This window comes from Pelodiscus sinensis, chromosome 3, assembly GCF_052426305.1.
Source record: "Pelodiscus sinensis isolate ZL-2025 chromosome 3, ASM5242630v1, whole genome shotgun sequence".
In the NCBI taxonomy this organism is placed as follows: domain Eukaryota; kingdom Metazoa; phylum Chordata; order Testudines; family Trionychidae; genus Pelodiscus; species Pelodiscus sinensis.
This window is the reverse complement of record NC_143054.1, coordinates 38,078,816-38,104,156: the sequence shown is the minus strand read 5'-3', so window position 1 is coordinate 38,104,156 and position 25,341 is coordinate 38,078,816. Positions and strand designations below refer to the sequence as shown.

At 42.8% G+C, this 25,341-nt stretch overlaps 1 protein-coding gene across 3 annotated transcripts in view; it reads left to right on the top strand.

Moving 5' to 3' along the window:
• ERICH1 (glutamate rich 1) overlaps nucleotides 1-25,341 on the top strand; it is a 179,318-nt gene that overhangs the window by 116,766 nt on the left and 37,211 nt on the right. For 2 of the 3 annotated variants that reach the window (XM_025188602.3, XM_006130972.5), the window contains one exon: nucleotides 4,107-4,301. In XM_025188602.3, coding sequence (XP_025044387.3) covers nucleotides 4,107-4,301 — 195 coding nt within the window. Of the gene's footprint in view, nucleotides 1-4,106; nucleotides 4,302-13,727; nucleotides 14,390-25,341 lie in introns of those variants that run through there. The other variant, XM_014577454.4, reaches the window with a different exon arrangement.

Sequence of the window (25,341 nt, the reverse complement as noted above, 5' to 3'; positions counted from 1 at the left end):
TTTCTGTGAATGAACATCTACATGAATTTCTTGATGTCAGAAACATTCAAATCAGAAAAATATTATTTTAAACTCAGGGATTTTTGTCTTTATCTTTTAATGTGCTTTTCTGGAAGCCTCCCCCTTCTCCGGTGTCTATTGACTTCTAACAATGACTTCTAACTCACCAGTCATCCAGAAGAAATGGGGTAGTACAGTAAGAACTTTACTGGAGGACCTAAGGATCTTGCAGATGAGATGTATAGCTGAGGTTTTAGAAACCTGTGGCCAGTAAAGATGCTGAAGCATCCTTCAAAAGACTTTCAAGATATTAGAGATGATGTCCTATTATATTTGAATTCAGGTACCTGAGGTCAGGCAGATCCCTTTTGTTTCAAGTGGGCATAATATTCTTTCCTTATTCTCGGGGGCTGTGTCTAGACTGCATCCCTTTTCCGTAAAATAAGGAATAAGGGATCTTCTGGAAAAGGCTTTATTTTCCAAAAGATCCGCGTCTAGACTGGTGCTTTTTTCCGGCAAAGCTCTGAGCCGGAAAAAAGCGGCAGCCATGTTTATGCAAATGAAGCAGGGGGGATTTAAATCCCCGCTTCATTTTCAATTCCGGTGTGTCTAATTTGCATCCCTTTTACGGAAAAGGGATGCAGTCTAGACACAGCGCTAAAGTATTGTTCTGTGGAGCTTCTGTCATTAATCCACTTCTGAACTAGATTAATAATGAGTGAAGTGATTTTAATTGAGTGAAGTGATTCCCTGTGCATATTCTAAAACAATTTAGAATAATGAAGATTTGTAACTTTTTAACTTGTTTTAGAACTGCAAAATACTGTTATTTACAGTGTTGGGTTCAGAACTTGCTTTGAAAACTTGTTCATGTCATATCATCTTTTCACAATTCACAGCTTTGACATTCCTGGTGGAACTATGTGAAGAATTGTAAATAGTTTGCCTGCATGTAAAATATCCATCATAAGCCAAAGCTGTCAGATTCCAGTCTCATAAAATTTACCTTTAAGGTATAGAGCATCTTTGAAAAATGACTATTAATATGGCATTTGGGAAATTCATATTTATTTTTCCTCAATTATTTTCAGCTATAATTTGCTCTGTTTACATTTAAAAATAAGTTTACTCTATCTCCAGCCTGTATACTAATCCTGTAATATGAGAGGCGAACACATTTTTTCAGGCTCATGTTGTCATCAGTAATAAAGATTTTGCAATTAGAATTTGACTACTTTCTGCTCTTTATTTCAGTGTAAATTCAGAGTAACTCAACTGATTTTAATGGTGCTACTCTGGATTTACACAGCTGTAAATAGAGCATGTCTTAATTTGAGCTGGGAGATGTACATGTAGGCCTGTGTACCTACCCAGACACCTTGGATACATACACAGGCAGCTAGCCCAAACTGCTGCTTATGTTGTCCCAGTGTGGAGAAATCCCTGTGATATTATTATTTGTATTAAGATCTTGTCCTTTTGGATATATCTTTGTTAGATGTTCTTATAGAATCTCTGTAACATTTCTCCTATAACTTTGTATTAAGATATAAAGATCTTGTAAGAAAAAATGTCTTTTGAGCTCTCCCCTTTCCTTGATTGCCCTGTTGAAATGAATGAGGTGTGAATGGAGACTGAAAGGGGAGCACCTCCAGCAGCAGTTGCAAGGGTGGAGAAGGTCTGGGAGCCAGATCTAAGACAATACCTGCAAAGTGAGCTCATTAAGAAGACTGGACATACAGACGCCTTGGGAGTCAAGTAGCAAGTGCATGCCCTTGGAAGAACTCTCTTTGAAGCAGCATTAAGAAAGGCAAGGTGATGGCTAATTGGCTGCTCGAGAGGGATAAATAGGAGGCATCTTGCAGAGGGACCCCGGGTTTTCGTCTTGTCAACATGGGAGCATCGATCCGGATTGGCAGAAGCCCGGCTCCATCCCCTCCCCCATCTAACTCACCTGGCCAGTGCAGCTAGGGGGAGCAACTTTTGGTAACAAGATGGAGTGTGCTTGTGTGTGTGTGTGAGTGCATGAGTGTAATGTATCATATGCATATGATAAGTATTGATTATTCTATGTGTGATCAATAAATGTGGCATGTTGCCTTATCCCTCTGAAAAAGATCCTGAGTACTTCTTTTAAGTACAACACCAGTTGTGTGGTTGTTTTCAGCATCTAGCTCAAGCAGAGCTAGCGCGAGTATGTCTCCATAAGCTGGAACACTCATCAGTAGAGCATTGCAAATCCACAGATATCAACTTTATATCAGCAGGTATCCACATATGTGTATGTGGATGCAGATATCCACAGCTCATTTTGCACATATGGATGAGGATACAAATTTTGTATCCACGCAGAGCTATACTCACCAGCTCAGATGTACCCTGAGAGTAGAATTTTACTCTTTGTTAAATATTCAGTTGAGCCAGAATGGAATCCTCCTCATAGCTTTCCCATATCTGTGTTGGCTGTACAGTTCTAACAAAAAGTATTTTCTCAGTTTTCAAAGTAGGCAAAGCTAAATTTTGTCAGAGATTGACAGATTAGCCCTGACTCCAAAAGGGCAGAGCAGACAGTAAATCCAACATGGACCTGTTAATACACAGAAAATAAATTGTCAGGCAAAAACAAATCCTATTTTACAGATTAGATGTTGCATCTACACATCAGAATAGGACTAACTTGCCTATTAGGCAAACAGGGGTTTATATATATAGATCTTAAATTATGCTGTTTGCTTTTATCACAGGCCTTCTTGTTGGCTGCCTTAACACCTCCATTCCCATTTTTAGATAAAATTGGAAACCACTGCTTTCAATGTCATCTACCATTGGTCATATTCTATTATACCTTTATATTTCTATTAGAAAGATTTATTATGAATCATTTAAACTAATCACTTAGATTTTCTAATAAAAATAATTGTAACTTTAAAAGGAAGCATGTTTATAGGACTTAATAGGGACAAATCATTCAAAAGTATTGGAATTGGACAAGTTAGGAGAAGCAGCGGCACAATATGAGAAATAATAGTTTCCTTTCTAGTTTTATTGCATATTATGATATATATTTTCAAAGAACATAAGAACAGCCATGCTGGGTCAGGCCAAAGCTCCAACTAGCCCAGTATCCTGTCTTCTGACAGTAGCCAATGTCAGATGCCCCAGAGGGAGTGAATATAACCGGTAATCATCCAGAGATCCCTCCCCGTCACCTACTTCCAGCCCTGACAAACAGAGGCTATGGACACCATTTCTACCCATCCTGGCTAATAAGTATAGATGAACCTATTCTCCATGAATTTATCTAGTACTTTTTTGAACCCTGTTAAAGTCCCGGTCTTCACATTATCCTCTGGCAAAGGGTTCCACAGGTTAACTGTGAACTGTGTGAAGAAATGCTCAGTGGTTTGAGCATTGGCCTGCTAAACCCGGGGTTGTGAGTTCAGTCCTTGCGGAGGCCATTTAGGGATTTGGGGCAAAAATTCATCAGGGATGGTACTTGGTCCTGCTAAGAAGGCAGGGGACTGGACTACGTGACCTTTCAAGGTCCCTTCCAGTTCTAGGAGATAGGCAATCTCCATTATTAATTTCATTTGGTGACCCCTAGTTCTTATGTTATGAGAACAAGTAAATAATTTTTCCTTATTCAGTTTCTCCATGCCTGTCATGATTTTATAGCATTTATAAGATAAATCAGTTTTCTCCCAAAATGCTTTACAGCAGACCTGTATATGTATATCTATAAATATGTGTACTGTACACAGACACATTACTATAACTATAGTAGAGTTTTTTCATTAGTCTATCTTGCTTTATCATAAGTCACAGTTGTTTTTATCAAAAAAACTGAGTGGTGAGGTTAGATTCCTCACAATTGATTTTTAATACTATTGGCCTCTTCTTTTCTTTTCATATTCAACATCTTCCTGCCTATCATGTTATTTTAATATCGAAGAAGAAATAGACCGCATGCCAGTACAGCATGGCACTGGTTTTAAGGAAGTATAAATAAAAAAAGAAATACATGTATTTTTAAAAGTGGAAGTAATTAAAACACGTTCAACAAAAGCAGAGGAAGTTCTTATATTTATTTGGCTTTCTTTGTTCAGATAAATCAACATGCACAGATTCAACTATGAGTTCAGCAACCTTCCAAGATATTTTACAACATCTTCAATCTCACAGCATGGCTTCCTCAGATGTGGCACTTCTACATCAGATGAAATCCCTTGTACTTTTGCAGGATATTGAGAGACTGAAGAGTGTTTTGGAACAATTCCAGGAATATTCCATGATGCTGCCTGGTATGTACAGTTTACTCATCATAATATTGATATTCTTCTCAACATTGAGAAATGTTTAAATATTAAAATTTGTCATGATCCTCATATAGGAAATAACAGTAATTAAATAACTACATAAGGATAAAAGTAAGATTGTTACAAGATTATGCATGCATCGCTTTTCACAGGGAAGACATTAATTTGCCTTTTGTGGGGAGTGATATGAAACCACACCAGTGGCCAATACTTCAAGGTTCTGAGTTTCCTCAGCTTTCAAAGAAGTTAGTAAGAGGTGAAGATTCTCAGAATGGCATAGTAAAAGATCAACTTTTTGAATAGAGTTATTCCCTGTTTCATCTCCGTGCTTAGAATAAGTAACCAGTATAGTAAACTATACCTATCCCTTTGTATATACAGTAGTGCTTTAAAGCGTCTTGAAAAGTAATGAGCAAGATACTGTTAGTTGTGACTTACCAAAGTACAGTTCAGACTAATGAGTAGTTGTGTCACACCTACCCTTCAAGCTAGGGTGCCCTTTTGAGTGCCTTACAACTGTAGCCTCCACCCTGGAGTGCTCAACAAGCAGCTTCCAGCATGGAAGTCAATCCTACCTATGTCTGTGTGTGCTGCAGACAGACAGCAAAACCTTGGTTCTTAGCATCCTTAAAAATTAACACAGGATAACTCCAAAACAGTCCCAGTCCAAGATTCCTCCCCTCTCCTCCCCTCCCCCCACGAAACATGCTACTACCCAGCCCTCTGCAGGACAGTGAATTAGGTCTATTATTCAAATGGAGTTACCCAGAGGCATCAACATGAACACACTAGATTAGATAAAACGATAAAACAAGTTTATTCACTGCAAAGAAAGACATAGTTACAACAAAAATAGAGATTAAAGGCTTACTGGCAACAAACATAACAAGCTATACTAGATTCAAAGCAAAGTTCTCTCACCACATGGTTTCAGCAGTCTCATTGGCTAAACTCTTTAGGTCAAGTCCCTCTCCCAGAGTCCAATGGCTGCTTCCTTTGTCTCTTCAGATATAGTGAATGCAATGGGCAGAAAGGCGTGGGAGGGTACCCTTGTGGTGTTTTCCCCTTTTTTTCAGCCCCCTCTTTAAAAACATTTCCAGTTGAGATGCAGGAGATAGAATCTGTGGAAATTTTTTTTTAAAATAAACCTTGTCAGTAATTCCTTTGTTTTCCTTCCCTGTTTGATGACTCTATCCGATTCTTAAATGCACATTAAGGCAAGCATACCTTCCTGGTTTTAGAACAGACCTGACTTATGCCTGGGCAGGGCAGTGGAATTTGGAAATGTGCTAATGTAATTTTATACCGTCACATAAAATGTCACTACACATAATTTACAAGGATAGTACTGACCAGCAAATTACAACTTTTGACTGATACTTTACAAGACATATTTTGTACAAAAATTATTACAATGGAGCAGAAATTCTCAATAAATTTATGATTGTGGGCTACATATGCAGCTCTTAATGTGTTGTGTGAGCCACATCCATACCATATATTAGGGGTGTAAAATCCCATTTAATTGGTTAACCAATTAAGTGTTATGTTTAGAAGATAAGAACAGCCATACTGGGTCAGACCAAAGGTCCCTCTAGCCCAGTATCCTATCTGCTGATAGTGGCCAATACCAGATGCCCCAGAAGGAGAGATCACAACAGGTAATCCTCACGTGATCCCTTCCCTGTTACCCACCTCCAGAGAAACATCCTGCTAATAGCCATTGATGGACCTAGCCTCCATGAATCTATCTAGTTCTTTTTTTAAACCTTGTTACAGTCCTGGTCTTCACAACATCTTCTGGCAAGGAGTTCCATGGGTTAACTGAGTGCTGCATGAAGAAAAACATCTTTTTGTTTGTTTTAAAACCTGCTGCCTATTAATTTCATTTGGTGACTCCTAGTTCTTTTATTGTGAGAATAATTAAATAACTTTTTCTTATTCACTTTTTCCATACCAGTCATTATTTTATAGACTTCTGCCATATCCCCCCTTCATCTCCTCTTCTCTAAACTGAAAAGTCCAAGTCTTTTAATCTCTCTTCATATAGGACCCATTCCAAACCCCTAATCATTTTTGTTGCCCTTTTCTGAATCATTTCCAATGCCAATTTTTTTTTTTTTTTTTGAGATGAAGCGACCATATCTATACGCAGTATTCAAGATGTGGGCATACCATGCTTTTATATAGAGGCAATAAGATATTTTCTGTCTTATTTTCTATCCCTTTTTTAATGATTTCTGACATTCTCTTTCCTTTTTTGACTGCTGCTACACACTGAGTGGATGTTTTCGGAGAACTATCCACAATGACTTCAAGATCTATCTCTTGAGTAGTTGTAGCCAAATTAGTCCCCATCATATTGTATATACAGTTGGGATGATGTTTTCCAATGTGCATTACTTTACATTTATCAACATTAAATTTCATTTGCCATTTTGTTGCCCAATCACTTAGTTTGTTGAGATCTTTTTGAAGCTCTTTACAGTCTCCTTTGGTCTTAACTATCTTAAGCAGTGTAGTATCATCTGCAAATTTTGTCTCCCCACTGTTTACCCCTTTCTCTAGAACATTTATAAATAAGTTGGTTAGGATGGGTCCCAGGACAGACCCTTGAGGGACTCCACTAGTTAGTTACCTCTCTCCACTCAGAAAACTTACCATTTATTCTTACCCTTTGTTTCCTGTCTTTTAACCTGTTATCAGTCCATGAAAGGACTTTCCCTCATATCCCATGACAACTTACTTTACTTAAGAGCCTTTGGTGAGGGACCTTGTCACAGGCTTTCTGGAAATCTAAGTATATTATATCCACTGGATGCCCTTTGTCCACATGTTTGTTGAACCCCTCTAAGAACTCTAGCAGATTAGTAAGGTATGATTTCCCTTTACAGAAACCATGTTGACTTTCCCTCAACAAATTATATTCATCCATGTGTCTGACAATTTTATTCTTCACTATAGTTTCAACTAATTTGCCCAGTACTGAAGTTAGACTTACCGGTCTGTAATTGCCAGGATCACCTCTAGAGCCCTTTTTAAATATTGGCGTCATGTTAGCTATCTTCCAGTCAATAGGTATGGAAGCTGAATTAAAGGTTAGGTTATAAACCACAGTTAATAGTTAACTGATTAAAGGGGGGCATGGGCAAGAGAGCCAGGCTGGAGCATCTCTCCCTCTGCACAGTCAGGAGTTGGGCTCATCACAGACAGGAGCTGCGACAAGTTTGAGCCTGCCAGAAAGATGAAGTGCCTCTATCAGCGGCGGACTCTGCTGGGCTGGAACAACCCCCTGCCTGCAGTGGGCAGGGAGCTGCTCCAGCCCCCATCAGTTAACTGGAATCGGTAAGCATCACCATTGAATGTTAACCAGTTAAGTCTTTACCCCCTCCCGCTCCCCGGAGATCCGCCAGCTGTTCAGAACAGCTGGCGGTTCTCTCTAGATGCCTGTGCCTCTGGCAGTGGGAGGAGACTTCATGCAGTCCCCTCCACTCCCAGGCCAATAAGGTCCTGGGGGAGGGGGAGCGCATGAAGTTTCTCACTCCCTGCCCCTGCCATGCAAGGGGACGCCATGCTTAGAGTCAACCACCAGCTGAGCAGCAGCTGGCAGGTGACTCGAAGTGCTGAACCTCTTGCAGGGCAGAAGGAGACTTCACACGCATCCCCCACTCCCAAGCCCTGATTGGCCTGTGGGCAGGAGGAGCACATAAAGTCTCCTCCCACCCTGCCCCTGCCCTGCAAGGAGTGCATGGCATTTAGCAGTGCCACACACTCCTGGCAGGGCAGGAGGAGACTTTGCGTGCTTTTCCCCCTCCCCCATCCCCAGGCCCTGATTGGCGTGGAGATGGGGGGAGCACGCGAAGTCTCTCAGTCCCTGCTCTCTGGCACATGGCGCTTAGAGTCAACTCTGGTGGTTGACTCTAAGAGCTGCGCACTCCCTCATCCCTAGACCCTAATTGGTCTGGGGGTGGAGGAGTGGCAGGGCCTCCTTGAGCTGGGTCAACCCACTTGGCAGGCCGGATATGGCCTACAGAGGCTCTTTTGCCCACCCCTGGTGTAGGGTCTGAATACAGCGGTGTATTCTGTCCCAGTAGTGAAATAACTAAGTAAACAAAGAAAGTAGCCCATTGAGTACCTGACAGTATCTCTCATAGATGACTGGGTCTTATATATTATAGTAACACCCTCAGGCCCCAGCAGGGTTTGGAGCATCATTGTGCTGTACAGACTCAGAAAAGAGAGAATCCCCATGTTGAAGGGTTTACAGTCTGAGGTTATTAACCAAAACTCAGGAATTCTATTAGAACTCACCTACTCTTTCAAAAAGAGTACATTTGGAATTTTTAAATATTGAAGACTGGGTGCATTGGCATGTTTGCGTGTGGAATAAAATGCATGTGTACAGTAAACATACAGAATTATCCTTTACTATGATCACAGGAGAACTGTCTAAAGTTGAAGTTGGAATTTTAGGACCAGATTCTTCCAGTCTTAAGCATGATGTGTTACCTCACTGATTTCAGTGTGAATACTCAAAGTAAAATACAAGTTGGCATTAATAGGGGTAACAGAATTGGGCCTTTAATAAAACCTTAAACATTCAGCTTCCATTAAGTCAATGAGAAGCAAGAGTTGAGTCATGTGCATAGTCATTATGGGCATGACCCAGAAGTTAATGGGAATCTTTCTTCTATCTTCAGTTGGCTTTGGATCAGGCTTACCTTTTCTCTCTCTTGCTTTTTGGTGAAACAGAATTATTGAACAGAATAAGTAAAATAAAATAAATATTTTTTGTTTAGGAAAAAATCTACTCAAAAATATAAAGTAAGCATACACAACAGAGGTGCCCTTTGAAATAAATATTTTTCCTCTTTTAGAAGAATATAGAAAATCCCTGTTTGGGAACGTCTACACTGCAGGGAAAGTTCTATGTTGCGTAGCTGAAGTTGAAATAGCTTAATTCGGCTTTTGGTGCTGTCTACACATCAGGAAGTCGAAGGAAGAACACTCTTCCTTTTACTTCCCTTACTCCTCATAAAAGGAGGGTTACAGGAGTCAGAATAAGAAGTCCTCCAGCTTGACAGTATATTGAAATATAGGTTTGTGGTGTAGACACAAACTATGTTATAGGCAGTCCCCGGGTTACGTACAAGATAGGGACTATAGGTTTGTTCTTAAGTTGAATTTGTATGTAAGTCGGAACTGGCTCCAGATTCAGCCGCTGCTGCTGAAACTGACCAGGGGCTGACTACAGGAAGATGGAGGCAGAATTGCTCTGCCCCCAGCTTCCTGGAATCAGCCACTGATCAGTTTCAACAGCGGCTGAATCTCGAGCCTGGGACAGAACAGCTGGGGTGCCAGGTAGGTCCCTGCAGGACCAACCCGGCAGCACCCCAGCTGCTCTACCCCAGGGTCCACAACAAAAGCCTGGTCTGCTGGGAGGGGAGGGGGGCGCACTAGTTGCGCCCCCCCCCCCCAGCAGACCAGGGACACGGGGAGCAATGCCGCAGCGGTGGCGGGGTCCCGCGCCTCCCCGGCTTTGCTCTGGCAAAGCCTCAGAGGCGTGGGACCCCGCCACCGCTGCGGCTTTGCTCCGGGTGTCCCTGGTCTGCTGGAGACGGTCCCCAGCAGACCAGAGGCACCGGGAGCAAAGCGGCAGCGGCGGCGGGGTCCTGCGCCTCCCCGGCTTTGCCACAGCAAAGCCTCAGAGGCGCGGGACCCCTCCGCCTTCCCGGCTTTGCTCCGGGTGTCCCTGGTGTGCTGGAGACGGTCCCCAGCAGACCAGGAGCATCTGGAGCAGCTTTTCTCGCCCCGGAGGTCAAGGTGGCGGGACCGCTGTGCTCTGGGCAGTCCCGCTGCCTGCAAGCTCCGGGGCGAGAGAGCCCCGTTCGTAAGTGCGGATCCGACATAAGTCGGATCTGCGTAACTCGGGGACTGCCTGTATTTCGGAATAATGTCAACTATTCCGAAATAATGCTGCTGTGTAGACGTACCCTTTATGTACAGTCTTATTTATTCTTGATTTTTTTTCTTCATGTCTTTGTCATGCCTAGTTCCATTCTTCTGTCACACCTCTTTTCCACTTGGCAATACAATCAAATGTCTATTCCTCATGTACACCAATGTAAGAGAAAAATCCAGTCTTCTGTATTTTAAGTGCCATGTTAAGGCCTGCTCTATACTAACTTATATCAGCAGAGGTAAACATCTTTCAAATGTATTTTTGAAACCTCAGTGAGCTACAATATAATGGTAAGAAATTATTTCCAACATCAGACTTTTAATGATGTATTTATTTTTTAATAAATAAAAATTTTCTTTCACAGTTAAAAAAACCCCAGATTTAATCTACAAAAGACAGCTGATAAAAGCAGGTAGCCTTGCTTGTAGCTATTACAAAAGCTTGCTGCCTCAGCAGACTCCAACTGCTCATTACAGAAACACAATCCAAGGCTATACAGGAAGATAAAACATAGAGTATTTTTCAGTAACCCCAATTTTTCCCAAACATTATATCTAAATTCCATCTGAACTTGCTCTTATGACTCTTACCATTGTTTCTGGTGTGCCTGTTTATTTTTTCACTAGGTCATGATGCCCTAGAATAAAAGGTCATTCCTCATTAACTTGATGAAAAGGAAACTTTTTATTAATATTATCAGGGTGGCTTATTTTTTCAAAACAAACCCAAGTTTTCTCTCCCCCTCTTACCCGTGCTTCAAGAAGCATTATGTTAACAAAAGAACCCCTTTTTCCTTATGGCTATAATTCAACATGACACCTAGGGCAAATGACTAACATTTGTGTGGGTCTTTTTTCTTAAATAAAGGATGTTGCTGTGGATAGTCATGAAGAAAAATGAATAGAAGTTTCTATACGCAGCCCCTCTCCTTACACATAATAATGTGTCTGTCTCATCTCCAAACTTTATAATGGTGTTATCATTACTTTGCTCCATTATAGAAAAGATAATTGAATAAAGCATTCATCTGAAATTCTGTTCACACCTCCCAGCACATCACTGTGACTGGGAAGTATTGTAGTATTGTTCAGCAGACAGAAAAAAAGGAGAGAAAGAAGAAAAAAGGAAATTTACATTTTACGTTTTTATTTCCTATTCTTTGGCAGAGTATGCAATGGTGGTGGTGGAGATGCCAGGAAGAGGAGAGGTCGGGAACCCAGTAGAGACTTCTTAGGACAGTGAAACTGTAGAGATAGGCACTTCAAACTGTCATCCTCTCTCTGGCCCTGAGGCCTTCCTAAACAATCTAGAGCTGGTCCCCTAGCTTACTCTAGAACCAGAGGAAGTGAATTCAGTGGGCAGACTGAGATAATTGGATGGTTTCCATTGCAGTAATCACCTGAAAGTTAGAGGTGATTAAAATTTTCATTTAAAAAAAGTTTTAAAATGGCAATTAAAAAAAAAAGTCTTTGCAAGGAGACCTAATGTTTTTTCAATTCTTTTCAAAAATTTTTAACTTTACCATTTTCTAGCCCTCTCTCAGGGCTAGTGATCAAATATAAAGGCATCTTTCTTAGTAAGAACTTCACTAACCTATTCCAGAAAGTGTGGGACACGGAATACTCCTCGTGAGTCTGCCTTCAAAAGGAGGTTGGGCTGTTCTCTCTCACCTTATTGTGCATCAGACAAAAAATAGTCTGGGACTAGGAGATACAGTTTTTATATGCTGTTAGGAATTGCAAATTTCAGAATGAGGGATATGTAGTCTTCACCTGACATTGTGTTAAGAATATATCAATTATCTAATAGAATAATAATGTCTTTATTCTCTAATATGTGACCTTATTCAGTTTCTACTTATTAGCCCTTTTCCCTTGTCTGTTAACATTTTCTCTTCATTGGCAAGTATCAAGTCTAAAATAGACTCCTCTCTTGTTGCCTAGGAAATTATCACTCACGAAAGAGCTAAAAGCTACTTTTTGCTGGTTTTCTTGGAGAAATGTCCTATAAAAATGTTTTGTTTGTGTTTTGTGGGCCTGGAAAAGTAATAGTTATGCTTCACCTAGATACAGTACATATGCCTTCAAATGATTTAAAATAACATTTTTACAGAGTATTCATATTTGAGGAAATAAAATAGAAAAGCTGCATTAAAATGATTTTATAGAGCAGTCTTCAAGGTGATAGCACAGGAATAAGTAATATAGATATACCTATCAAAAATAAAGTTACATAGACAGGAATCTGTTAAGGCTTGAGGCTCTGTGCGTCTAGACTGGCAAGGTAGACGCATTGGAGAGGGTCCAGCGGAGGGCAACCAAAATGATTAGGGGGCTGGAGCATATGACTTATGAGGAGAAGCTGAGGGACTTGGGTCTGTTTAGTCTGCAGAAGCGAAGAGTGAGGGGGGATTTGATAGCAGCGTTCAACTTCCTGAAGGGAGGTTCCAAAGAAGATGGAGAGAGGCTGTTCTCAGTAGTGACAGATGGCAGAACAAGGAGCAATGGTCTCAAGTTGTGGTGGGAGAGGTCCAGGTTGGATATTAGGAAAAACTATTTCACTAGGAGGGTGGTGAAGCACTGGAATGGGTTACCTAGGGAAGTAGTAGAGTCTCCATCCCTAGAGGTGTTTAAGTCTTGGCTTGACAAAGCCCTGGCTGGGTTGATTTAGTTGGAATTGGTCCTGCAGGGGGCTGGACTTGATGACCTTCTGATGTCTCTTCCAGTTCTATGATTCTATGATTCCAAGATTTTGCGCAAAAGCAGACGATTTTGCGCAAAAACTTGCCAGCTGTCTACACTGGCCACTAGAATTTGCACAAGAGCACTGACGTTCTAATGTAAGAATTCAGTGCTTCTTGCGCAAATACTTTGACGGTCCCGCTCAGGGATAAGCCCTCTTGTGCCAGAATACTTGCGCAAGAGGGCCAGTGTAGACAGGCATCTTAATTTTTTGCACAAGAAAGCCCGATGGCTAAAGGGCCATTGGAGCTTTCTTGCACAAAAGCGCATCTATACTGGGCACGGATGCTTTTGCGTAAAAGCACTTAAATAGGTAAAATCAGAGAATACCCAAGGAAATTATGCAGATCACAGACATTTTCAGTCTCATCTATACACTTGTGCTTGTATCATTTTAATCCATTTTTCAGTGTTATTGATAAAGAAGCAATTTAGTAGTTGCACTGAATAGTGTAGGGCCAGACTCAGCCCTGGTGCAACACCTAACCTCCTATGAGGAGCTGCACTTGCTTATTCCAGGAATGAATTTGGTCTGTTACCTTCACATTTATATTTGTATCTCAACTTCCAAGGGTTATTTTGTTTTCCTTAAATGCTAATGTCAGATGGAAACAGATGTTTATATGGCTTTTATTTTAACTTTCAGGTATTTGATTGTTGAAAAATACCACAAAAGTATTTCAGGAAGAATTTGTTTTCTTCTTTCAGATCACGCCAAGATACTCTCTTCTCTGTTCCACTACTGGATTACAGATATCCTTCCTGTGAAGAACAGGAAATAAAGCATATGTGTGTGTCCATCTGTGCAGAGTTAAAATGTAATATACAAACTATAAGCTGAATAACAAATGTTCAGAGATAGCAGTGTATATGTTGAATATTCAGCAAGGTAAATGAGGTATTTTTTCTATCATTGACTTACTCCAAAAGATAATGTACAATATAAAAGTACTTTGATTTTGTATTTGGTTGGTTGAGAACATCTTACATATGGGCATGTATTGACCAAATCAATTAACATTAGACCCTTAATCAGTTGTTGGATCTAGGCAAACAGATGCATCAGTTTGCAAGATTTAGGACATACAGGATGGTTTCTAGGGTGCTCAGTTCCTTTTGATTCAAGAGTTACATTAAATTTAAGTGTTTATTGATAATTTCTTACTAGAAAATGTGGTTCTTAGCCATTATTGATCATAGGGTATCAGAATGATTCTAACTAGAATTTATAGCACCACCTATTTGTAAAGTAGCCCAACACTACCCATATAAAAACCTTTTTTGAGTTGCTTTTAATTTTGCCAAACTTCAATCATTTGAGCTAAAATTTTCCATCTAAGTGTCTGCTACAGTCTAAGTCTTTTTGAAAACTTCAGCCACAACAGTTCTACTGTTCTCAAGAAAGACAAGAAGGAAACTAGTTATTTCTTTAAATTTTAAGAACATCTTTCTAGCCATGCTGTTTTATTAAAAATTGTAATAATTTTAAATTACATATATATTTATAAATTTAAAAAAAATCTAGTAATCTTTTCTTTAGAAACCTCTAGTTCCTGCATGCTCCGTAGCAGGTACTTGAAATTTGTCAAGGACTGGTGGTATTTGTGGCAAGTGTGTGTCTCTTGTGATTATGAAAATCTATTCAAATTTGGCAAAGTTGTAAACCTTTGAAAAAAATCATAGTTTGCACATGATTTATATAGATTTCCTAGAGTTTAATAGCTACCATCTTCAAAGATTCCATCTCCTCACAATTCCCGTGTGTGACTGGATTTGTATGCTCTCTCCAACCTAGAGCTACAGGGTGAAGTCTGACTTTTCCTGCAATGGCTACTCTGGACAAGGGGGAGCTGAGTACCAGAAATAAGCACAGGAAACTTGTCTTTCTTAAGCCTTTAATAACCACCATATTGGCCCCTAGGCTGGGAGTGTAGAGACAAACTGGGACCCAAGATAGAGAAGGAGACTAGAACTTACCTCTGCTACTTTCATTCAGCCTGTTTATACATATGCATTAGAACCACCTTTTAATTGCATGATCATACACAATCTCCGTGGGGTAGTTGTATCTGTCTGTAACTTTAAAAATAAGTGGTCGTGTGGCACCTTAGGGTATGTCTACACTACAGCACTAATTCAAACTAACTTAATTCGAATTAGTTAATTCGAACTAAGATAATTCAAACTAGTGCATCTAGACTTAAAAACTAGTTCGAATTAGCATTTTGCTAATTCGAACTAGCGTGTCCACATTGAGCGGACCCTGAACCGAGGTTAAGGATGGCCGGAAGCAGTGCCAGCAGGGCATCAGATTAGGACTTAGAGCGTGAAGCTGCTGCCTCAGACTAGCCGAGGGCTGTGCTTAAAGGGACCCGACGCCCTCCCCTCCCCCCCCCCGGAAAGACAGTTCTCAGGGGTTTCCCGCTTGCAAAGCAGTCCTGGCTTGGAGTTCCCTGAGTGCCCACACTCGGCACATCACAGCACTCGGCCATCAGCTCGGCTGCACTTGCCTCAGGCTGCCATCCGGGGGGGGGAGGGAGTCAATCGGGGGGCTGCAGGAGAGTTTCCACCCCAAGGAGCCCGCAGAGCCACCCCCATCCACCCCATCGGAGGCTCGTACCCCATTCCTCCCTCACCTCCTTCCACTTACCCCTCCCTAACCCCCCTATCTAATGTACAAAATAAAGGACACGTGCGTTCAAAAATAGAAGCTCTCTTTATTGAACAAAACTCGGGGAGACTGGGAAAAGGAGGTGGGAGAGGGGAAGAGAGAGGGTGGGAGAAGGGAGGGCAACTAAAATGATCAGGGGTTTGGAACAGGTCCCATATGAAGAGAGGCTAAAGAGATTGGGACTTCTCAGCTTAGAAAAGAGGAGACTGAGGGGGGATATGATAGAGGTCTATAAAAGCATGAGTGGTGTGGAGAGGGTGCATACAGAAAAGTTCTTCATTAGTTCCCATAATAGAAGGATTAGAGGACACCAAATGAAATGAACGGGTAGCAGGCTTCAAACTAATAACTGAAGGTTCCTCTTCACAAAGCAAATAGTCAACCTGTGGAACTCCTTGCTACAGGAGGCTGTGAAGGCTAGAACTATAACAGAGTTTAAAGAGAAGTTAGATAAATTCATGGTGGCTGGGTCCATGGAGTGGTATTAGCCAGGGGGTAGAAATGGTGTCCCTGGCCTCTGTTTGTGGAAGGCTGGAGATGGATGGCATGAGACAAATGGCTTGGTCATTGTCTTTGGTCCATCCCCTCCAGGGTCTCTAGTGTTGGCCGCTGTTGGCAGACAGGCTACTGGGCTAGATGGACCTTTGGTCTGACACAGTACTACCAGTTTAAGCTCAGGACTCATGGTCGGGGGTCTCACTGGACAACCCTGATTTTCATGCAGACCTGCGCCTGGGTGGCCAGGCTGGCAGCTATCCTGCCCTAGATGGCCACTTTCCTGTGCCTAGTGCGGAGGTCATGGATGAGGTCCATGATCTCCGCACTAGACCAGGTGGGTGCCTGCCTCTTGCGGATCTGGGCAGGCTCCCAAGAGCCACTAGCCTGGTCCCGGGAAGAGGCGTAGGGCTGGGTGGCAGCGGGTGGCTGGTTCATGCCGTGCCAGGTTCAGGGTCTGCTGGCTGGGTGCTGGCAGGCTTGCACCTGGCACGGGCACCATAGCCAGACCGTGGCCCTTTAAGGGCTCCGGGGCCGGGAGGGGGGCAGAAGAGTTTCCCTGGTGGTGCCCAGAGTGGACACCAGGGCAAGCTGGGGAGGGCTAGCCTCCCACTAGTTCGAATTAAGTGGCTACACAGTCCTTAATTCGAACTACTTAATTCGAACTAGGCGTTAGTCCTCGTAGAATGAGGTTTACCTAGTTCGAATTAAGCGCTCCACAAGTTCGAATTAAGTTCGAACTAGCGGTTTGCATGTGTAGCGCCTATCAAAGTTAATTCGAACTAACGTCTGTTAGGGTACGTCTAGACTACATGCCTCTGTCATCAGAGGCATGTAGATTAGGCTACCAGGCATAGGAAAATGAAGCGGCGATTTAAATAATCGCCGCTTCATTTAAATTTACATGGCTGCCGCGCTGAGCCAACAAACAGCTGATCAGCCGTTTGTCGGCTCAGCACGGTAGTCTGGACACGCGGGTTTTGACATCAAAGGCATTTGTCGACCACCCAGATATGCCTCCTGGGATGAGGTATACCTGGGTGGTCGACAAATGCCTTTGATGTCGACACCCGCGCGTCCAGACTACCGTGCTGAGCCGACAAACAGCTGATCAGCTGTTTGTCGGCTCAGCGTGGCAGCCAGGTAAATTTAAATGAAGCAGCGATTATTTAACTCGCCGCTTCATTTTCCTATGCCTGGTAGCCTAATCTACATGCCTCTGGCGACAGAGGCATGTAGTCTAGACGTACCCTTAGTTCGAATTAACTTTGTAGTGTAGACAAACCCTTAGAGACTAACTGAAATATATAGAATCCTGAGCTTGTGCGGGTAAAACCCACTTCATCAGATGAATTTGAGTGGAAATAACAGAAACCAAAAGATACATATGTAGCCCAAGGTCCAGTGTGCTTCATCATCAGCCTTGGAAACTACAAGTTGTAGACTAGACTACCAGGATGTGTCCTCTGCCCCCCAGTAGGGTCTCCGCAGGGACTGTGCTAGAAGCAGCACACAGGCTGCATGCAGAGAGGAGGGGCTGCCGAACTGTGATCCTGTCCTATGTTTTTTTTACAGGTAGGACCAAAAAGGGCTATAGAGCCACCCTGAGAGGAGTTTAGGTGACACCAAGGGAGGACATAGACTTGGTTGTTGTGGGGCTTAGTCACTGTGGGAGCTGGGACATGTTGTAAGGGGGCTGTGTTGTATAATGTGTCCTCTGCCCCCAGGAGGGTCTTAACAGGGACTGTGCTAGAAGCAGCATGCAGGCTGCATGCTGAGAGGAGGAGCTGCTGAACTGTGATCTTGTTCTATGGTTTTTTTTACAGAATAAAGCCTGTTCCTGGTGGTTTGTCTGAGTGGGTCTGGTTTGAGGTGCACCCACAAAATACCCAAACAGAGCACACCAAGGAGCCTCAGGCCTAGCCTCCCACAGTTGTGTAAGAAGTCACAAGGCTTCCCCTATGCTGAATAACCTCACGTTGGGCTAGTGAACAGGAGGGGTTACACATATAACAGCAGAAATACCCGTCAGTTGTTTTAATAAGGCTAAGTAAGTGGGCTAGAGGTTCCACAGGACCCCACATCATTCAGTGCACAGGATGGACCACTCTGGGGATCAATCATAGTGGTTTTGTCTGTGGGACCCCTACTTCATTAGTTGCAGATGTTGAAAAGGAAGCAGGATGTTGTTGAAAGAGAAGGATGGTCTCCTGTTTAAGGGAGCTGAATGCTGCCCTGAAAAACTGGATTTTATTCATATCTCTGCCACAGCGTTTTTATATTAAGCGAGTCATTTAAATCAAACTTTTCCCAAGTGGTCACTAGTGTTGTGTGAAGCCTCTGCCCGAGCTATTACCCTCTAAATTGGAGCTACTTGATACATACGTAAATTTTCTGGAAATGTATTAACCTGTAAGGTCCTCCAACACATGATAAGAGAATGACAAAATCTGCTGCTGACTGTATTGCTGTGAACACTGTTTGAGAGCGGGGGGGGGGGGGGGGGGGCAGTTGTCTTCTAAGTCACTTCATTACTTTTGATTTGTAGATGATCGAGATGGAAATTGTTCTCAGTCAGTTGCTGTGCTTTGGAAGGTATCTTTTTGACCATTAAGCTTTGAAGCTTTGTAATTGTTTCCTTGTAACTTTCAGCTACTTTGCCTTTTAAATTCTGCAATTTGTAAGATTGTTGAGCTTTGAAACTTTGTAATCTTTGTGACTCTCAGCCACTTTGGTTTACAGAAGGCCCCCGACTTGCAACACGATTGGTTCCACGGGAAGCGACGCAAGTCGGGGGCGTCATAACTCGAATCCTCATTTACCATAGGCACCGTGAGCCATCGTAAATATGGGCTGCGGACATAAGTTGGGAGTTTTCAGCCCCTTCCGCACTTACAGAAATGGTTGTAAGTGCAGGGGTTGGAACTCTGGCGGTTGCAAGTTGGGGGTCTCCTGTATAAGTTCAGAAACCTACTGGAAGCTTGGTGATTGTTGAGCTTTGTAAACTTTGTAACTTTCAGTCACTTTGCTTATAACTTACTCTAAGCTACATTCCATCCTGTGATAAGAGAGAAAGTGTGAATGGAGGCTGAGAGTGTGTTTGGGGAGGAAAACAGCAAGGCTAAACACATGGAGCCAAGTGATGACTAATTAAAGCAATCACGGAGACATCACTGCTCTAAGCAAACAAAGGACCCAGATTGTGGGAGGTCTGGGTATGCTCATCAGTGATGTACGTGGAGGAAGGACCCTGCGTGTATGACAGGAGCTGCCCAATTCCAATAAAAGGAGAGAGCTTGGGGCAGAAGCTCTCTTTCTCATCTGCTTACCAGCCAGGATCCATTGCTAGAGGGAAACCTTCGGAATCAGCATGGGTATGTCTATACTACATGCCTCTGTCGTCAGAGGCATGTAAATTAGACTACCTGACATAGTCAATGAAGCCGGGATTTAAATATCCCTGGGTTCATTAAAATAAAAATGGCCACCACACCTGTAAACCAGGTTTACAGGAGCAGTCGACAAGGGAAGCCTTTGTTGACCACTCCCGTAAACCTCGTTTACAGGTGCGGCAGCCATTTTTATTTTCATGAAGCCGGGGATATTTAAATCCCGGCTTCATTGACTATGTAGAGTAGTCTAATTTACATGCCTGTGGAGACAGAGGCATGTAGTCTAGACATACCCTATGCCTTGGTTCACCCTGCAACCTTTGGTCTGTGTAAGTGTGTGAGTGCCTGAGGGAATGAATGAATGAATGAATGAATGAATGAATGAATGAATGAATGAATGAATGAATGAATGTGAGATATCTGGTTCCCCTTGAGTTTAACACTATAGTGGCAAAACTTAAAAAACAATGAACAGACTAGCAGCACCTTAAAGACTAATAAAATATGTAGATGGTATCATGAGCTTTCATGGGTACAACCCACTTCTTCAGATGACTGGATTATTAAAAGTCCAGATCCAAGAATAAATAAGGGAAGGAGGGGGGAAGGGTGAGAAAAAAAGTAATGAATTAGATTGTTCAAGTTACAAGATGCTGATAAGAACATAACATAAGAGCATAAGAATGGCCATACTGGGTCAGACCAAAGGTCCGTCTAGCCCAGTATCCTGTCTGCTGACAGGGGCCAGTGCCAGGTGCCCCAGAGAGGGTGGACCAAAGACAATGATCAAGCAATTTGTCTCCTGCCATCCTTCTCCAGCCTTTGACAAACAGAGGCCAGGGGGCACAATTCCTTACCCCCTGGCTAATAGCCTTTTATGGCTGTAACTCCATGAATTTATCTAGCTCTTTTTTAAACTCTGTTATAGTCCTAGCCTTCACAACCTTCTCTGGCAAGGAGTTCCGCAGGTTGACTGTGTGCTGTGTGAAGAACTTCCTTTTATTAGTTTTCAACATGCTACCCATTAATTTTATTTGGTGTCCTCTAGTTCTGATATTATGGGAACAAGTAAATAACTTTTCTCTATTCACGCTTTCCACACCACTCATGACATTATATACTTCTATCATATCCCCCCTCAGTCTCCTCTTTTCTAAACGGAAAAATCCCAGGCTCTTTAGCCTCTCCTCATATGGGACCTGTTCCAAACCCCCTAATCATAGAATCATAGAGCTGGAAAAGACCTCAGAAGGTCATCAAGTCCAGCCCCCTGCTCTAGGCAGGACCAATCCCAACTAAATCAACCCAGCAAGGGCTTTGTCAAGCCGAGACTTAAACGCCTCTAGGGATGGAGACGCCACTACTTCCCTAGGTAACACATTCCAGTGCTTCACTACCCTCCTACTGAAATAGTTTTTCGTAATATCCAACCTGGACCTCTTCCACCGCAGATTGAGAAGATCATTGCTCCTTGTTCTGCCATCTGTCACCACTGAGAACAGCCTTTCTCCATCCTCTTTGGAACCTCCCTTCAGGAAGTTGAAAGCTGCTATCAAATCCCCCCTCCCTCTTCACTGATGCAGATTAAACAGACCCAACTCCCTCAGCCTCTCCTCATAAGTCATATGCTCCAGCCCCCTAATCATGTTGGTTGCCCTCCGCTGGACCCTCTCCAATGCGTCCACATCCTTTTTGTAGTGGGGGGCCCAGAACTGGACACAAGATGGGAAGCGACTGTCTAGGAAGGAGCATGGCGGAAAGGGATCTAGGGGTCATAGTGGACCACAAGTTGAATATGAGCCAACAGTGTGATGCTGTTGCAAAAAAAGCAAATATGATTCTAGGTTGTTTCAACAGGTGTGTTGTAAGCAAAACTCGTGAAGTCATTCTGCCGCTCTACTCTGCACTAGTTAGGCCTCAGCTGGAGTACTGTGTCCAGTTCTGGGTGCCACATTTCAAGAAAGATGTGGAGAAATTGGAAAGGGTACAGAGAAGAGCGACAAGAATGATTAAAGGTTTAGAGAACATGACCTATGAAGCCAGGCTTCATGAACTGGGCTTGTTTAGTTTGGAAAAAAGAAGATTAAGGGGGGACATGATAGCGGTTTTCAAATATCTAAAAGGGTGTCACAAGGAGGAAGGAGAAAATTTGTTCCTCTTGGTTTCTGAGGACAGGACAAGGAGTAATGGGCTTAAAGTGCAGCAGGGGAGGTTTAGATTGGACATTAGGAAAAAATTCCTAACTGTCAGGGTGGTCAAATATTGGAATAAATTGCCAAGGGAGGTGGTGGAATCTCCCTCTCTGGCGATATTTAAGAACAGGTTAGATAGACATCTGTCAGGGATGGTGTAGATGGAGCTTGATCCTGCCTTGAGGGCGGGGGGCTGGACTCGATGACCTCTCGAGGTCCCTTCCAGTCCTATTATTCTATGATTCTATGATTCTATGTGGCCTCACCAGAGCCGCATAAAGGGGAATAATGACATCTCTGGATCTGCTGGCAATGCTCTTCTTAATGCAACCTAATATGCCATTAGCCTTCTTGGCTACAGGGGCACAATGTTGACTCATATCCAGCTTCTCATCCACTGTAGCCCCCTGGTCCTTTTCTGCAGAACTACTACTTAGCTGGTTGGTCCCCAGCCTGAAACAATGCTTGGGATTCTTCCGTCCCAAGTGCAGGACTCTGCACTTGTCCTTGTTGAACCTCATCAGATTTCTTGTGGCCCAATCCTCCAATTTTTCTAAGTCACTCTGGACCCTATCTCTGCCCTCAACCGTATCTACCTCTCCCCCTAGCTTAGTGTCATCTGCAAACTTGCTGAGGGTGCAATCCATCCCCTCATCCTGGTCATTAATAAAGATACTGAACAAAACCGGTCCTAGAACAAAACCTTCGGGTACTCTTCTAGAAACCAACCACCATCCTGACATCAAGCCGTTGATCACTATCTGGTGGGCCTGGCCTTCTAGCCAGCTTTCTGTCCATCTTTCCATCCATTTATCCAATCCATATTCCCTTAACTTGCTAGCAAGAATATTGTGGGAGACTATATCAAAAGCCTTGCTAAAGTCAAGGTATATCACAACCACTGACTTCCCCATATCCACAGAGTCAGTTACCTCATCATAGAAGTTAATCAGATTGGTCAGGCACGACTTGCCCTTTGTGAATCCATGCTGACTATTCCTAATCACTTTCCTCTCGTCCAAGTGCCTCAAAATGGATTCCTTAAGGATCCCTTCCTTGATTTTTCCAGGAACCAAGGTAAGACTGACCGGCCTATAGTTCCCTGGATTGTCCTTCTTCCCTTTTTTGAAGATGGGTACTACATTTACCTTTTTCCAGTCATCCGGGATCTCTCCCGATCTCCACGACTTTTCAAAGATAATGGCCAAAGGCTCCTCAATGACATTTGCCAACTCTCTCAGTATCCTCGGATACATTAAGTCCGGACCCATGGGTTTGTGTACATTTAGTTTTGCTAAATAGTTCCTAACCTGTTCTTTACCCACCAAGGGCTGTCCATCTTCATCCCATCTTATGTCACTTAGCACATAAGATGGGAGCCGACCTTGTCCATGAATACAGAGGCAAAGAAAGCATTGAGTACTTCAACTTTCTCCACATCATCTGTCACTAGGTTACCTCCTTCATCCAGTAGGGGCACCACACCCTCTCTGATCACCTTCTTCTTGTTAACATGGCTGTAGAAACCTTCCTTGTTATCCTTCACATCCTTTGCCAGTCGCAATTCCAGTTGCGCTTCCGCCTTCCTGATAACCTCCCGGCATTCTCAAGCTATACATTTAAATCCCTCCCTGGTCATTTGTCCAAGTTTCCACTTTTTGTAAGCTTCCTTTTTGTGCTTAAATTCACCAACGATTTCCCCTGTAAGCCAATCCAGTCTCCTACGATGTTTGCCTCTCTTGCTACGCAATCAGGATGGTATCCTTCTGTGCCTTCAATGAGGCTTCTTTAAAATACTGCCTGCTGTCCTGGACTCCTTTCCCCTTCATGTTAGCATCCCAGGGGATTCTACCCATCAGGTCTCTGAGGGAGTCAAAGGTGCTTTTCTGAAGTCCAAGGTGTGTATTTTACTACTCTCTTTTCTTCCTTTGGTCAGGATCCTGAAATCTACCATCTCATGATCACTGCTTCCCAGGTTGTCACCCACCTCTACTTCCCCTATTAGTTCCTCCCTGTTTGTGAGCAGAAGGTCAAGCTGTGCACGGCCCATGGTTGGATCCCTCAGCACTTGTACCAAGAAGTTATCCCCAACATTCTCCAAAAACTTCCTGGATTGCCTGTGTACTGCCATATTGGTTTCCCGATAGATGTCAGGGTAATTAAAGTCCCCCACGAGAACCAGGGTCTGCAATCTGGAAGCCTCATCTACCTCATCCACCTGCTTCGGTGGCCTGTAGTAGACACCAACCACAACATCACTGCTGTTGTTTGGACCTCTAAACTTAACCCATAGACTCTGAACAGGTTTTTCTCCCTCTGTATACTGAAGTTCAGAGCAATCATAGTGCTCTGTTATGTATAGTGCAACTCCTCCTCCTTTTCTCCCCTGCCTGTTCTTCCTGAACAGTCTATACCCTTCCATGACAGCGCTCCAGTCATGCGAGTCATCCCACCAAGTCTCTGTTATCCCAATTAAATCATATTTCTTGGACTGGGCCAGGGCCTCCATTTCTTCCTGTTTGTTGCCCAGGCTTCTTGCATTAGTGTAGAAACACCTCAGATAACCAGTTGATCACCAGTTCATGATGTTAGTTGCCCTTCTCTGAACCTTTTCTAATGCCAAAATATCTTTTTTGTTGTGAGGAAGCCACATCTGTGTGCAGTATTCAAGATGTGGGCATACTATAATTTTATATAGGTGCAGTAAGATATTCTTTGTCTTATTTTCTATCCCTTTTTTAATAATTCCTAGCATCCTATTTGCTTTTTTTGACTGCCGCTGCACACTGAGTGGATGTTTTCAGAGAACTATCCACGATAACTCCAAGATCTCTTTCCTGATTAGTTGTAGCTAAATTAGCCCCTATCATATCGTATGTATAGTTGGGGTTATTTTTTCAAGTGTGCATTACTTTACACTTATCCACATTAAATTTCATTTGCCGTTTTCTTGTCCAATCACTCAGCTTGGTTATATCTTTTTGAAGTTCTTCACGGTCTGTTTTGGTATTAACTATCTTGAATAGTTTAGTATCATCCGCAAACTTTGCCACCTCACTGCTTACCCCTTTCTCTAGATCATTTATGAATAAGTTGAACAGGATTGGTCCCAGGACTGACCCTTGGGGAACACCACTAGTTACACCTCTCCATTCTGAAAATTTAGCATTTATTCCTACCCTTTGTTTCCTGTCTTTTAACCAGTTCTCAATCAATGAAAGGATCTTCCCTCTTATCCTATGACAACGTAATTTACACACAAGCCTTTGGTGAGGGACCTTGTCAAAGGCTTTCTGGAAATCTAAGTACACTGTATCTACTGGATCCCCCTTCTCCACATTTGTTGACCCCTTTAAAGAACTCTAATAGATTAGTAAGACAGGATTTCCCTTTACAGAAACCATCTTGACTTTTGCCTAACAAATTATGTTCTTCTACGTGTCTGACAATTCATTCTTTACTATTGTTTCAACTAATTTGCCCGGTACTGACTTTAGACTTCCTGGTCTGTAATTGCCAGGGTTGCCTCTAGAGCCCTTTTAAAATATTGGCATTATGTTAGCTGTCTTCCA